Source organism: Myotis myotis, unplaced genomic scaffold, assembly GCF_014108235.1.
Source record: "Myotis myotis isolate mMyoMyo1 unplaced genomic scaffold, mMyoMyo1.p scaffold_m19_p_11, whole genome shotgun sequence".
Classification (NCBI taxonomy): Eukaryota; Metazoa; Chordata; class Mammalia; order Chiroptera; family Vespertilionidae; genus Myotis; species Myotis myotis.
The window spans coordinates 983847-998421 of record NW_023416315.1 but is presented as its reverse complement, the minus strand read 5'-3'; the positions used below and the strand labels follow the sequence as shown (position 1 = coordinate 998421).

Genomic DNA, 14575 nt, shown 5'->3' with positions numbered 1-14575 from the left:
TTAGTCACTCCCTGGAACCGCTCTGCCCTGGCCTCGTCTTTCGAGGGAACAACGGCAACAGAGAGGACGCGCTCATCACACCGGGTCTGTCCTGCTGAGCAGTAGCCACGCACCCACCGCTGCAGCCCAGACCCCAGGAGGATGTCACAGAAAACACCATCTTCTCACGGACTCAGCACCCATCGTAGCTGCTCAGGCGCTGGTGACAATGAGGGAAGAAAACCTCCTTTAACGTGGAGTGGGGCCCTCAGGGACATAGCCCCAGGGAAGAGACTGCTTTGTAGTCCAACCACCCCACAGGGGGAGGAAGGTTTTCTCCTTGCCCGGCAACTAGCTCAGCCAATGGGACGCCATCGCGCTTCCCTGGGACTTGCATTCACAGCGCCCTCCCACTTCCTCCTCTGTCTCTAATGCTCTTTCTCCTCTTGGCTTACCTTGCCTAGTTTTGCTACAGCGTCCTCATCCCAGACTGCAGTTCTCTGCTGTTTCCGAATAAACCACTTTTGCTGGTAAAAGTAACTGGGTTTTTTACTGTTAAGTCAACATGGTTTATGACTGGCCTAATATGACTCCCACGGCTACAGCCAGAAACGCTCCTGATGGAAACGCTGACGTTTACAGCGAAGTTACGTCCCGTAAGCGGGCAGTGTGACCCCTGCACCACAGCCCTCACGTTCCTGACAAATGAGAAAACACTCCACAATGAGACACATTTCCCACCGAAATGTCGCTCATAAAAGGAAAACGCTCCTGTGACATCTGTGAAAATGCTCAGATCGCCCTCTTTCGACCTATTAATCTAAGAACAAACACAAAAGTTTAACATGCTTTTTCTGGGGGAAAAAATATCGACCCATAAAGTGGTTTCCTTGGAATAATTACTAAGAGCAAGATTTACAGTTATGGTTTACTTTTTGCTATTTTGTTGCTTCGGTCTAGAGGTCACTGTTTGAAAAAACAAACCAACTGGCTTTCGCTTGTCCTGGTGCCATAAAACTCAAAGGCTCGCTCCTCCACGACTGCTCCGTGGTGCCCGGGAACAGGGCTACTTCAGGTGCTGCAGGGGGGACCCTGCCCTCCCACCAGGATGGAAACCAGCGCTTCCTTGTGGCTCCTGAGGCGGCTCTGAGTGGGTCCCGTGCTCTCCCCACAACAGCACTTCCGAGGTGCCACGTCCACGCGACCCCGCAGCCTGCTGCACAGAGTGTGGCCGGCACACCACCCTGAGGGCCTGTGTCCTTGTCTGCCCCGCCCCCCATGACTCTGCTGCAGATGGAGCTCAAATAGCAGGAGGGCGAGGGTGGGAGGGGGGATGGGGGGGCCTCAGGCAGGAGAGTAGCTCCCCTCTGAGGTGCCTGGGCTGATGAGCAGCTGCAGGGCCTGGCTCCTGGGAGTCACTGCCCCTTCCCCATTGTCCGGCAGCACAGGAATGCGGCCTAAAGCCCAGCTGCAGAGCCGGGGCTGGGGACCAGGAAGCGCCCCCAGTCTGCACCCCAGGAGTGGAGGACAAGCGGCCCGCAGCGAGACGCCCTCCTGCGCCCCAGCCGGGAGAGCGCAGAGGAAGGAGGAGCGGAGGGTGGTGACCTCCATGCCAGAGACCTGGCTCCGGTGCCTGCTGGAGGCCGTGGGCTGGAGGGGCCGGGCCGTGGCATGTCAGCCAGGGGCACTCACGGAGGGGCTTGGTGCCTGGGGAGCTGCAGGTGCCCCGAGACACGAGCTTGGAGGCCAGGCTGCCTCGTTCACCCTGAACGGGGCCTGGAGAGCGGACCCTCCTGCTAGGACTCCATGTAGGAAACACGCGGTCCCGGAGCTGCTGCTGTGCCCTCTGTCCCCACGGAGCTCGGGAGTGAGGGCCTCCCCGAAAGAGCGGGTCTCTTACCTGAAGAAGGAAGTCTCGGCTTTCCCGTCGCGGCCAGGCGTGAGCTGGAGGGCAGGGTAGTCGGTGGCCAGAGGCTTCACCATGAACAGGCCCATCGCCAAGGCCATGAAGAGGACGGGCAGCAGCAGGTCACAGAGCGCACCCCGCCAGGCCCGGCGCGTGCGGCACAGCCGCTGGGTCAGCAGGGCAGCCACCTGCGTGAGGGTGCTGGCAGGGGCACCGTCTGTGGACAAGAACACAGGCCCAAGTCACCTTGGGCCCCACAGCCCCGGCTCTGTGACCCCTTACCTGGGGCCTCGGCTCTGTGACCCCTCACCTGGGGCCCAGGCTGTGTCCCTTCCCCTGGGAGGCCCGGGCCCCAGGTAAACCGGGCAGCTCTGAGCACAGACGACCCCTCACTGAATGAGAGCTCTGGAAAAATCTACAGGACGGGTCACCTCAGGACATCAATGGCAATGACAAGCTGCACCTTCTCAGACGTGTGCAGCAGGTAAGGGCTGATGTGGAAGGTTTTGTCTGGGCTGCAGGTGGTACAGAAAGAGAGGAGACAAACCACTGGGTGTGGATTCCACTCGGGAAACGTGCCTGGTGGTAGAAGGCAGGAGCAGAGGCAGAGGGTGGCCAGGGGTGCCCATGGCCTGGCCCGGAGACTCACTGGGGCTGGGGAACTCTCCGCCACACAGGCTGTGTGACTTCTGGAAAATGACCTACCCTCTCTGAATGTCGCTTCCCTCAGCCTTAAAATGAAGACTTGGGACCTCTTCCCTCTAAGTGAGGAGGATTGTTATTGCCACACTCACTAAGCTGCAGAACAGAGACAACATCGGCCTCAGTCACAGTAAGTGCTCACCACATCAGCTCAGTAAGACGGGGGGAAAGGCTTTGCTCATATTAAGAAAAACGAATTTCCCCACCTCCCCCCATATGCTAATGGGAAAAGTAAAAGGCCAAGATAGTTCATGGCCATGAATCAACCACCAATCAAATATTCATGGCTAAACTCATAAAAGCATTTGCATGAATAATTTAACAGACAGAATTAAATGCTGACCCAAACTGTTGGGAGTGGTCGTGTCTGACTTATGAGTACAACTACGGAATGCCAAGCGAGACACAACTTAAAGTGACTAATGAATAGCCAAGCGACCGCATGCACGGACACGCAGCTCACAGGCAGCCCACAAGAGGGCCACACCGATGACTGCGAGGTGGAGCAGCAGGAAGATCGTCAGCGCACCAATACGGCCAAGAGCGCGGGGCGCACACCCTAATGGAGGGGGCGCGGGAGCCCTGGCCTGCTCTGCAGGGCCGGGGGCAGGCGCAGTCTGGCTGCAGGAACCCAGTAGGGTCTGGTGAAATGCATCAAGGATGTCAAAGAAGGAGCTGTTGCGTCCCAGAGGAAACAGTCGCCAGGAGTGGGGAACACCCGCACTGCCCGCGCGTGGGGCTGACGGAACAGGTCGCAGGACCTGCGCGAGCTGAGCAGCCTCCGGGAAGCAGCACGGCACCCACGCGGGGCGCGCTCACTGCGTGTCATGAGGTGAATAGAGCACGTCAAGAGGATGATGTCATCTTTTCAAAAGAAATGTCTAAGAGTCGGTGAAATGAGCAGTGGAGGAAATATGAGCCCCAAAAAGGAGAGGATGAGAATGTGAATCTGTAAGTACAGGAAAGACACCAGATGAACAGAGTGTATCGCAGAGCAGCACACAGGATAAACATAACTCACAGGACACGCCGGGGCGTGTGTACGCCCATGAAATAGGGTGTCTTTCAGGAAACCATTTCCACACACTGTGCTCCCTGACTGAGTGCGTGTTTGTATTCGAAAGCTAAAGCAGCACATGCATTTTCAATCGACTTAAATGTTTACATTTTTATGTGGTAAGAACATGGCTACTTTACATTTTTTCTTCAAAATATTCTGGATTTTTTCCACAATGAGTATTTGGGCATCTTGTAATCAATAAGCATTTTGTAAACGCTGTGTACTTATTCCGAAAATGAAGCCAATTTCATGAAATAGAAACTTAATCATTCTGTGTTCACTGAGTTGCAGAATTTGAGAGTTGAAACGAACCTTAAAATTGATGTGATTAATCTGTCTCATTTGTAAATGCACCCCGTTCAGCAGAGGCTGTGAGACGAGTTCGACTTGGGGAACAAAGCCTAGTGCTCACTGCACGTAGCACTGGCTGGGCCCTAGGTCACGGCCCTCTCTGAACAACATCCTGGTCAGATAAAGAGCTGCACCACCGACAAGAAAAAGCTAAAGGAGTTCATCACCCCCAAACCAGTGTTACATGAAATCCTGAAGGGTGTTCTCTAAGAAGAGGAAGAAGAAAGATAAAATTTTAAAGATAAAAAATTATGAACAACAAAGTGACAACAAATATATATCAACAGGTGAATCTAAAAATCAAATGAATAAAAAATCTGATGAACAGAACAAACTGGTGAATGTAATAGAATCAGGGGCATGGAAGGGGAGCGGACCGACAATTCTCGGGGGGGAGGGGTGTGGGGGGTGCGGGAAGAGACTGGACAAAGAGTTTACACCTATGGACGAGGTCAGTGCGGGGGGCGAGGGCTTGGGGGGGGACCCGGATGGAGGGGAGCTATGGGGGGAAAAAGAGGAGCATCTATAATAATCTCAACAATAAAGATTTTAAAAAAACATCCTCAGGGCTCTTGGTCGTGTGAGGGAGTCAGGCCCTGACAAAGCCTGTCAGTGACCCAGCGGAGCCTGAGGGGGCCCCGGGCCCGGAGTCCAGCACAGTTGGCTGCTGACAGGGGGGGAGTGGCTTGAAGAAGTGAGCAGGGCAGGGCTGCTCAGAGGGAGCAGGGAAGAGGGAGTGGGGGAGGGAATGGGGCTCGGGTTGGAGGGCCACAGCCCGCTGGGGTGCCTGCTGCCCTGACCCAGGACCAGAGCCGCCTGCCACCACCTGGCGCACTCTGGCAGCTCTGGTCTGGGCGGCTGCCAGGGCTCATGCCTCTCACCTCCCCGACCCCCACAGCCCCTAACAGGACCTGCTGCATCCGACCTGCCCAGCATCTGTCTGCCCGAGTCCATCTCAGTTCCATGTTCATCTGGGCAGACTGCTTTCTGCAAAGCGCCCGCCACCAGCTCCACGGGGCTTTCGCTAACGTGGGAAACAGGCCTTCCCTGGCCTGTACCACAGGCAGCAGCCACGCTCCCCACCCCCCACCCGCCGGCTTGCAGGGAAGGCAGTGCCCCACGTTCGAGGAAATGTGGACAGAGGAAAGACAGCCCTGGGGGTTAGCAGCACGGCTAGCCCAGGAGACACAGAGAACCTGAAACAGCTCGTTCAGGGGGCAGAGGATGATGCCTCGCCGCGCAGGGTGGGCTGTGCAAACACAATCCTTAACAAGCCAACGAGAGAGGCTACAGGCCCTCCGCTAACCAGTGTGGACACTGCTCTCCATCGGCACAAGAAGCAGCAATGAGGAATGGAGCACCGGGGATGAAACTGTGGAGAAAACAGGTTACGGTGGTAGGTGGAGTGTTCCTGACAAACCAGAGAGCTGAGAATGTCAACGCAGTCTCAGACCTCGTGCGGGAGAGGGGAGGCTTCTGAAAAACCGTGGAGAAGCCTTAAAGGGGAAACCACGTTTCCCAGCTCCTCCCTGCACTGGAGGATCTGGGGTCCTTCCCACACGCTGAGCGTGGCGACGCTCACAGCCTCTCAGGGACCCCGGCCCGCGCACAGGAAAGCGGCGCTTCTCCAACAGACGTGGACGTCGGAGTCCTCAGAACCCAGCGAGCGGAAGTTGGGCCTAAGCGCCTGCCCACCTATGAGCACCCGGTTGTCCGTGACGGCCGTGCCCACGGGGGCACGGTCACCACGTGGCTCCCGCTGCAGGCCTGGACGCGCGGGAGGCTGAGCACCTTTCCTGCCCCTGGTGGCCGTCTCTACGTCTTCTTTTGAGAAATGTCTGTTCAGGTCCTTTGCCAATTTTTAATCTGGTTATTGGAGAGGTTGCCGTTTCACTCGGTCATTTCCTTTGCTGTGCACCAGCTTTGGGGGGGTGGGGGGGGTGGAGAAAAGCGGATGTGAATGGGTGTGGCCGCTGTGGAAGGCACTGTGGAAGTTCTTGAAAATATTAAAAAGAGAACGGCCGCCCGGCCAGAGTGACTCAGGAACAGAGCGTCGGCCTATGAACCAGGAAGTCACATTGATTCCCAGTCAGGGCACAGGCCCAGGTTCTGGGCTGGATCCCCAGTGGGACGCATGGAGGAGGCAGCCGATCCATGATTCTCTCTCATCACTGATGTTTCTATCCCTCTCTCCCTCCCCCTTCCCCTCTGAAATCAACACAAATATATTTTTAAAAAGAGAACTGCCATATGACCCGTTGGGCCCGTTCCTGGGTGTTTATCCGAAAGAATCCGAATCAGGATCTTACAGAGAGGCATGCCGCTGAGCCGTGGGAACCACCCACGTGTCCACCGAGGGCAACGGACACAGAGTGTGCCCTGTTGGTACCACGGCCATCGCTCAGGGGTGACCCTTGTGACGCGTGGATGGCCGCCGGGCACTGTATAAGCCGGACACAGAGACCAATCCTGCCTGAGGCCCCCTCGCAGAGGCACCTAAACTACCTCAACTCGCAGTCCTGAGCAGGGAAGGGCGACTGCGGGGCAGGGAGGGGAAAGCCCTGAGCTTCCTGCTGGGAACCTCTCCATCCCGTCCAGCCACACCTGGCCCTGCCTTCAGTCTCTCTCTGTTCAACTTCAAAGCCAGGGCTTTGCTGGGGACGAGGCACTTCCCTCCAGGAAGCCCATGCAGATGCTCTGTACTCACAGTGGGAGCTGGGAGTGGGCGCTGGAGGCCTCGGGCTCTGCGCCTCCAACGCTGTCCCTGGGGCCAGGTCAGGCTGCTCGCTGGGATCTTGCAGAAGCATCAGAAACACCTATTTGAGAATGAAGAGAGCTCCGTGTTAGATATGCTCCTTGCACACTGCACTGTTTATTGGCCTTAGTTACCCAACTGGGTCCTAACGAAGATACACACCAAGCACCCTGACTCCCGTCTTCATTCCTTTCGTTGGTGTGACCCCAAGGCCACAGCTCGGGGCAGGCTGGCTGAGAGGCGGCTCCCAGGCCGCGAAGGGAGTGGCCTGACCGAGACCCTTACACTCGGCAGACTGGGCAGACCAGCAGGCGCAGGCGGCAAAGCCATGCCCACAGCACCCAACCCCGTCCCAGTGCCGACCCACGGTGCCTGCAGCTGGGAGGCCCCTGACGCTCTCAGCTTCCTCCGCGGGGACTGGGTGTCTGTGTGCACATCCCTGAGGAGGTCCCTGTGAGGGAAGGGCCTGAGGTCTCTGCTCGGTGCTGGGAGCACAAGTCCCACCTCCGTCTGGTTGAATCCAAGCCCCAGGCCCCCACCCTGTGGTACTCAATGGGCAAAGTCTGCCCAGGAGTTCTTTGTTCGCAGAACATAAACCACAACATCAGGCCTTGTTGCCCCTGGCTCCGATCTTTGTCATTTGGGACCGAAGCTCCACCCCGCGTGCAGGTGGGGGGTCTGAGCTCATGCTCCCCATCTGGCACCAGATCCTTCCTGAGACACAGGGGCCCGCTGAGCAGAGTGGGTGGGCAAGCAGAGACGCCCACCTCACAGCCGCCAGCCTGTGATCCTAAACCCTCCAGAGCCACGGAGGACACACCCCTGTGCTGGTCACGGGAGCTGTGCTGTGGGGGCGGGCACGTGGGCCATGTCTGCATCTTCCGCGCAATATCGCTGCGAACCCAAAACTGCTCCAAAAATGGGTCTATTAACAAATCCACCACTGACACCGGTCTGACTGCACTGCGTCAGCAGAACCCGTGGCTTCAGGGGCTGTGCGGGCGCCACCCTGTACCATGGAGCCCTCAGCACCCTGGCCCAGCCCCACACCCGGCAAACACAGGTCCTCGCAGGAGAAAGAACGTGTCCATTTTGTAATGAAACTGGTGACAGCAGTGGTCAGGTTTCACACTTAACCTCGCTGGCTGGGGGTCTACGTGGGGACCATGTTTACGAGCAACGCCCTGCGGTTTAGAGCGAGACCTGCTCCCCAGCGCAGAGTCGGGTGTGACTGTGACCCCCTCCCCGCAGCGTCCTGGGCAGGACCGCCGATTAGCAGCAAGCAGGCACGTGTGATCGCGTGGTCGATAGCAGGCAGGAGACAGGAAAGTCAATACTTGGCGAGTGTGAGAAGTCGAGATTGGCTGGGCGGCTGTTTTATAGACTACACCACACAAAGGAAAGCTCTCCAAGTGCTTAATCTTTTTCCAATTTAAGATCTTTCCCAAACAGGTCCAGATGTGCCATCATGTTGTATTTTGTTAAATGCGGTTTGTATCCTTTGCTTATGGCTGTCCTTCACACAGATAACTTCTTTTTTAGCATCTGTATGTGGGAGAGACAGAATCTGATCAACTGGTATTTATTAGCACCTCTTATGTGCAAGGCACGAGCTCAGCGTAGCAGTGGCAATCACCACGGGCGGGAGCAGGGAGCCTCTCCCAGGGAACCGGGCGCGGGCTCTGGGGCTGGCTGTCGGGCTTCTTGGTGACTAACTGCAGGCGTGAGCGGGGCCTGGGGAGCATGCGCAGAGGCAAGCTGCGGGAAGAACTGCGCTTTAGGGCGGGAGCATGGCGCCCCTCCACTGTGTGTGACTCCCTGACCCCACGCATTTGTCAGAACTGAGGGGAGTGGATCTGGCCATGTGCAACTTCATAAATAACCAAACATTTTAAAAACAGCAGCAAAGAGGAAGAAGATTAAGACATTTCCAAAAGGAACATGGATGGGCAAAGTATGAATCAAAATATTTTGGAGCCCAGCTGGTGTAGGAACGATTTCCCAACAGGGCACATGCTCAGGTTGTGGGCTCGATCCCCAGTGAGGGGCGTGCAGGAGGCGGTCGATCCATGATTCTCTCTCATTATTGATGTTTCTATCTCTCTCCTTCTCCCTTCCTCTCTGAAATCAATAAAAATGTTTAAACATTTTTTTAATATTTTGGAGAACAAAAATGAGTAGTAAGCAGAAAAGCAATATTGAAGGAACACAGCATCACCAGGGTTTTCAGAAGCGACGCGGAGACAAAAACACCTCCCACATGGAGCGCCCGCACAGGCTCTGACAGAACTCGGGTGGCAGATGCCCAGGGCCGGCGTGCCAGGTGTGGCGGCAGGAAGGGGGACACTGAGAAGCCCTCACTGGGCGACACCCCTCTGTGCAGCCTGTGCTCAGCGCTGCTGCCACGTTATCTGAGGCGCAAGCACTGCGTGAACGCTGGGGCTCTGGCACCCTAAGCGCTGCGGGACTTTAGTTCTCGTGGTTCCTCAAGCTCCTGACACGGCTTCGAGTCCAGGAGCCACCACCCACCACCCGCCGTGTCTGCGCTGCGTCCGGGCACCGCAGGGACGGGCAAGCCTCCCACCTCCGGCTTTCATCTCAGCACTGACTGCTGCTTTCACCCCTCAGGGCCTTCTGTAGGTTTGAGCAATGTAAAGTGAGACTCGAATCGGGCCCCACAGGCAGCCCAGCCCCACACCAGCCGGCCTGCGGTCGGGGACGGCCCGGGGGGACCTGGTCTGACCCGCCAGCTGTGTGAGCCACACACGCCGACGGCAGTCCCGGCAGAGGCCGGCGGGGTCAGCGTGCGCACCTGCTGGCGCTTGGTTTCTGCTCGGCTTTCTGCCCAGCAAGGGCCGCGGGGCACCCGGGCTCCTGAGCCAAACAAGGCCCCGTGAAAGGGAAGGTGCCTCCGTGAGGGAACCCCCGCCAGCGCCGGCCCGACCGCATGGGACATGGATGGCCCTGGATTCGCCGCCCACGCTCTCACTATGCAAGTGCTCGCTTCCCCGCAAGAGCAGAAGCCGCGGTCGGGTGTGTGCAGTTCTGAACTGGCCTGCACCCCGCCTGGCGGTGGGAAGTTGGAATAAACACACACACAGGTGTCCGACCCCCTCCCCACGGCGGCCACCCTCGTCACTGACCAGCGACAAGGGCGGCGGGAGCCCAGTACCTCCTCCAGGGTGGTGTCTGCGACCCCGCAGCCCGCCAGGCGCAGGCGGTGCTGGTTCTGCTCCAGCGCCTGGAAGAGCCCCTTGAAGCCGGCTCGGTCGGCGTCCTTGGGGAGGGCGTAGCTCAGCGTGCGCCCGCTGCGGTCCCTGAGAAACGCTTGTGGAACGTAGGTCTGTATCAGGGCCGTGGTGCGCGCCGCGTCCTGCAGGCTGTCCAGCTCCAAAGCGGAAGGCTGTCCAACAGAGGAAGGCGCAGGGGGCATGAGGGCAGCGCCCAAGCACACAGCCGCTGATGTCAGCGTCCGGCCCCAGGAGGCAGCCCCCGGTCACCTGCTTCGTGAGTGTCAGGCAGAGGCCCTGGCCGTAGGCCTCGGTCAGGCCGAGGGGGGGGCCGCAGCAGCGGAGCCGGCCCTGCTGCAGGACGGCCACGCGGTCACTCAGCACCTCCGCCTCGTCCAGGTGGTGGGTGGTGAGGATGATCGTCCGACCTGCGGCCAAGAAGGCGGCGTCAGAGCCGGCCTGACACAGGCAGTGGGGAGCGGGCAATGCCACGATGCCACCCTGTCTAGCCAGAGAGAAGCAGCCCTGACCCTCCCCTCTGCGGGCCGCAGGGTCGGGACCAGCTCCCAGATCCTCCCCCTCAGCACTCGGGGCTGGGACGGGCCCAGCGGGAGAAGCAGGCCAAGCGCAGGGCCCTGTGTCCCCGCCGTCTCTAGGCCTGGAGCACTGTGCGAGCAGAGGAGACGTTCTGTAAAGAGGAGAGGAAGCCGGGCCCCCGTCTCCCCACGCATCCTCGGGCAACAGGCTGGCGGGCACTGGAGGAGAAGTCTCCTCTGTGAAGCGGCTGTTGTGTAAGAAAATGGACGGTGCCGTGTGAGGCTGGAGGGGTGTCCTTCAGACCAGGGAGCATGCGCGTGTGGGAGGAGGGGAGCCGGACAGACAGTGCTCTGGGAGGCGGGCGGGGAGCCGGTGAGCAGGCAGGGGAGGCGAGGACAGGAGGGGAGGCCAGAAGCACCAACATGCAGACGGGGCCGACTACCCACCGCCCTCTGTGCACAGTCCCTGCGCTGGCATCGGGGCGGGGTGGGCTCTGTGGTCCCTGCGCTGGCATCGGGGCGGGTGGGCTCTGTGGTCCCTGCGCTGGCATCGGGGCGGGGGGGGGTCTGTGGTCCCTGCGCTGGCATCGGGGCGGGGGGGGTCTGTGGTCCCTGCGCTGGCATCGGGGCGGGGGGGGCTCTGTGGTCCCTGTGCTGGCATCGGGGCGGGTGGGCTCTGTGGTCCCTGCGCTGGCATCGGGGCGGGGGGGGGTCTGTGGTCCCTGCGCTGGCATCGGGGCGGGGGGGGTCTGTGGTCCCTGCGCTGGCATCGGGGCGGGGTGGGCTCTGTGGTCCCTGCGCTGGCATCGGGGCGGGGGGGGCTCTGTGGTCCCTGTGCTGGCATCGGGGTGGGGGGGGCTCTGTGGTCCCTGCGCTGGCATCGGGGCGGGGTGGGCTCTGTGGTCCCTGTGCTGGCATCGGGGCGGGGTGGGCTCTGTGGTGCCGCCTCGCGGTGCAGGGGCCCGGCCCGGGGAGAGCCGGGGTGCGGTGCCCCACCTTCTCGGTGCCGGAGGAGGATGTCCCAGATGCCGCGCCGGGAGCAGGGGTCCACCCCACTCGTGGGCTCGTCCAGCACCACGGTCCGCGACGTGCCGAGGAAAGCGGCGCCGATGGACAGCCTCCGCCGCAGGCCTCCGGACAGGGCACGGGCCTGCTGGTGCTGGTGCTGCGTCAGCCCCACGGCCCGGAGAGTCCTGACAGGAGAACGGGCCTCTGCTGCCTCCGGAAACCGCCGCCAGCACCAGGCCAGGCGGCCAGGGCGGTGGGCAAGGAGGACCTGACCCCCAGCAGCCCCCAGACTGGAGGCCGACAGGAGCGGCACCTCGAGGGTCACACTGGGCTCCAAGGACGGCCGGGTCCCAGGGAGTCCCAGGCCCTGGTAGGGCTGCCTGCTGACCCGCGGCGGAAGGTGCGTCTGTCTCGTTATCTGCTCCTGCCCCTCCTGACACCTCCTTTCTCCCGCTGACCCGCCTCCACAGTCACTCAACCCCACAAACTGTCTCCCACCGCCCCACCCCGCAACCGTGGGTTTAAAGCCCACACGCTCGGCCCTGCGTCCTTCCTGCCGCCTCCCCGAGCCCCTCCCGCCGCACGGAGGGCTCCAGGCCACCCTCCTCGGCCTCGGCCGCGGGTGCTGGTGGCGCCTCCCTTCGTCACCTCACTTTCCCATCGCCATCCCGTCCCATGTCTTTGCTCCTTTGCAGCAAAACTCCTTCCTTCCCTGTAACGACCTCGTGACCTTCCTCAACAGGCCACCGCGGCCACCGAGGCCCAGCATTCTCCACCCAGAGCTCACTTCTCAGGCTTCACTGAACGACCCTCCACAGCACCCCTGCACCTGACCTCCTTCTCATGGACGTGCCTCCCTCCTCCCTGCTGGGCTCCCCTCACCTCTGCAACCTCTTCCAGTCGGAGTGACAAGGGCTCGGTCCTTAGCCTCCCCTGCTGTCCACCTGCACACACGCCCCCGACCACCCATCACCACCCAACAAGCCAGCCTCCCGCAGCTCCAGGCGCTGAGCTGGCTGCCAACAGCACCCCTGACCCAGGCCTGGCCGAGGTCCCCGACTTCTCTCCTCTCCTCGAGGGAGGCCTGGCTCTGGGCTCTGCTCTCTGTCCTGCCCTCAGTGACCCCTGCGCTGCCAGGGCCACCCCTGCCCGACGAAGCTCCAGCTCCTGTCCTCACCCCCAGTGCCCTCGCCCTGCACCCAGGCCCGCGGCACCAACTCACACTGGCAGCCACCCACATGCACCATGTCCTCCACCCCCTCCAGGGTGAGTCAGCGAGACCCCCCAGACGCTCCTCGGGGCCCAGGGCTGGCGGCTGCGTCGCCGCCATCAGGAGCCGTGTGCTCACTTCCTCTCGTGATAAGGCACTGCCCCTGTTTCCGAAGCGCCTCTCCCTGTTCCCCTCACGGACGCACAGAGCAGGGAGGCCCCGAAGGGACCCCACTCACTTGTCCACCTGCTGCCGACGCTCCGCCCGCGTCCGCTGCGGCGACCTGATGGCTGCGAAGAGCAGCAGGTGCTCCAGGACAGTGAGCCTGTCCAGCAGGACGTCCCGCTGAGGACACACCCCCAGCTCCCTCCTGACTGCGGCCAGGTCTGTCTGTAGGTTCCTGCCGCCCACGAAGACGGCTCCAGAGGTGGGCGCGTGCAGCCCTGTCACCAGCGACCTGCGGAGAAGACGCGCCCGCAGGTCAGCCCAGCCCAGGCCGCTGGGTGCAGGGTGGGTCTGTGGGCATCGTGCTGGGTCTGTGAGCATGGGGGCCGGGCGGAGGGGCATGGGGGCTGGGGAGGGGCATGGGGGCCGGGGGGAGGGGCATGGGGGCCAGGGACGGGCATGGGGGCTGGGGAGGGCATGGGGGCCGGGGACGGGCATGGGGGCCTGGGCCGGGCATCGGGGCCGGGCGGAGGGGCATGGGGGCCGGGCGGAGGGGCATGGGGGCCGGGGAGGGTATGGGGGCTGGGTGGAGGGCATGGGGGCCGGGTGGAGGGGCATGGGGGCCGGGTGGAGGGGCATGGGGGCACAGGGAGTTGTGGGAGCTCAGCGCCCTGGTGGGTGCACTGCACTTCAATGCCCTTTGTGATCAGCTGTTTGCTGGGCGATTTCAAACCTCCATGGACCACAGGGGAGGTGTTCCCATTGCTGTGTGCCTCAGGGCTTTTGCTTAAACAGTAACGACCCATCTGCTAACTGGCCCTGCAGACTGTCCTCTGAGAGCTGCTGGGAGGGACAGCCCCAGGTGACCAGGGTCCTTCCTCACACCTGCAGGGACGAGGTCAGAGGACCTCGGAGCAGCAGGGCCACCTGCCCCCCTTGCCCTGCAGGAGCAGGTGTGGCCCTGGGGCCCTGGTCGCGGTGCGGTGGGCACTCCCCACCGCACACAGCAGCGGGCTCAGCGGGGCCGCGGCTCCAGCCCAGGCCCGTGGAGAGAAGGAAACGCCCGTGTTTTCCCTCCAGCGGTTCTCACTGGGCTCCCTGAAGCTTCGTGTATGTCCCTCTCCCCTCGCTGCTGTCATGAGGCAGAGACAGCGGCTGCTCCACCAGGGACGCCCTCATCGCTGCAGGCTTAGCCTTAAAGGGCCACCGTCGCCACAGGCCGCTCGGCTGCTTTGCGGCCACGCGCGTCCGAGCTCCTTATTTGTCTGGGACCACGAGGCTGGATGCTTTAACCAAAAGCACAGCCTTTGGATTCTAAACTAAACATCAAATCTTAAAAGAACAGCCAACCACACAAAATCAGAACATGAAAAACTACTCAAGTGCTTACAAAACTACAAACTCCGCTCTGAATGTCACCTTCCTACAGAAACGCAAACACAATTAAACGGAGGAGCACAATGAAAAGGGCCCTAGAACTTTCCAAGACTCAAGTAAAAGCAGGTGAGTTCATTGTAAGGAAAACAGGAAGAATTAAAGATTTTAAAACCCATCACCCTCCCCTTGCACCTGCCCCAGGCCTGCAGGGTGGCTTGTGCGGGGGGGGGGGGGGGGGGGGGCGGCCACAGCAACCGGGCAGAGGGCAGGGGCAGGGGGCAGAGGGCAGAGGGCAG

The 14575-nt window shown here is 60.8% G+C and overlaps 1 protein-coding gene across 1 annotated transcript in view; it reads right to left on the bottom strand.

The window, feature by feature from the left end:
• ABCA13 (ATP binding cassette subfamily A member 13) overlaps positions 1 to 14575 on the bottom strand; it is a 123235-nt gene that overhangs the window by 40472 nt on the left and 68188 nt on the right. Inside the window, exons 31-37 of the mRNA XM_036328975.1 lie at positions 12976 to 13194; positions 11516 to 11712; positions 10254 to 10411; positions 9926 to 10156; positions 6702 to 6814; positions 5442 to 5474; positions 1880 to 2086 (exon numbers count right to left, since the gene is read on the bottom strand). Coding sequence (XP_036184868.1) covers positions 1880 to 2086; positions 5442 to 5474; positions 6702 to 6814; positions 9926 to 10156; positions 10254 to 10411; positions 11516 to 11712; positions 12976 to 13194 — 1158 coding nt within the window. The remainder of the gene's footprint in view (positions 1 to 1879; positions 2087 to 5441; positions 5475 to 6701; positions 6815 to 9925; positions 10157 to 10253; positions 10412 to 11515; positions 11713 to 12975; positions 13195 to 14575) is intronic.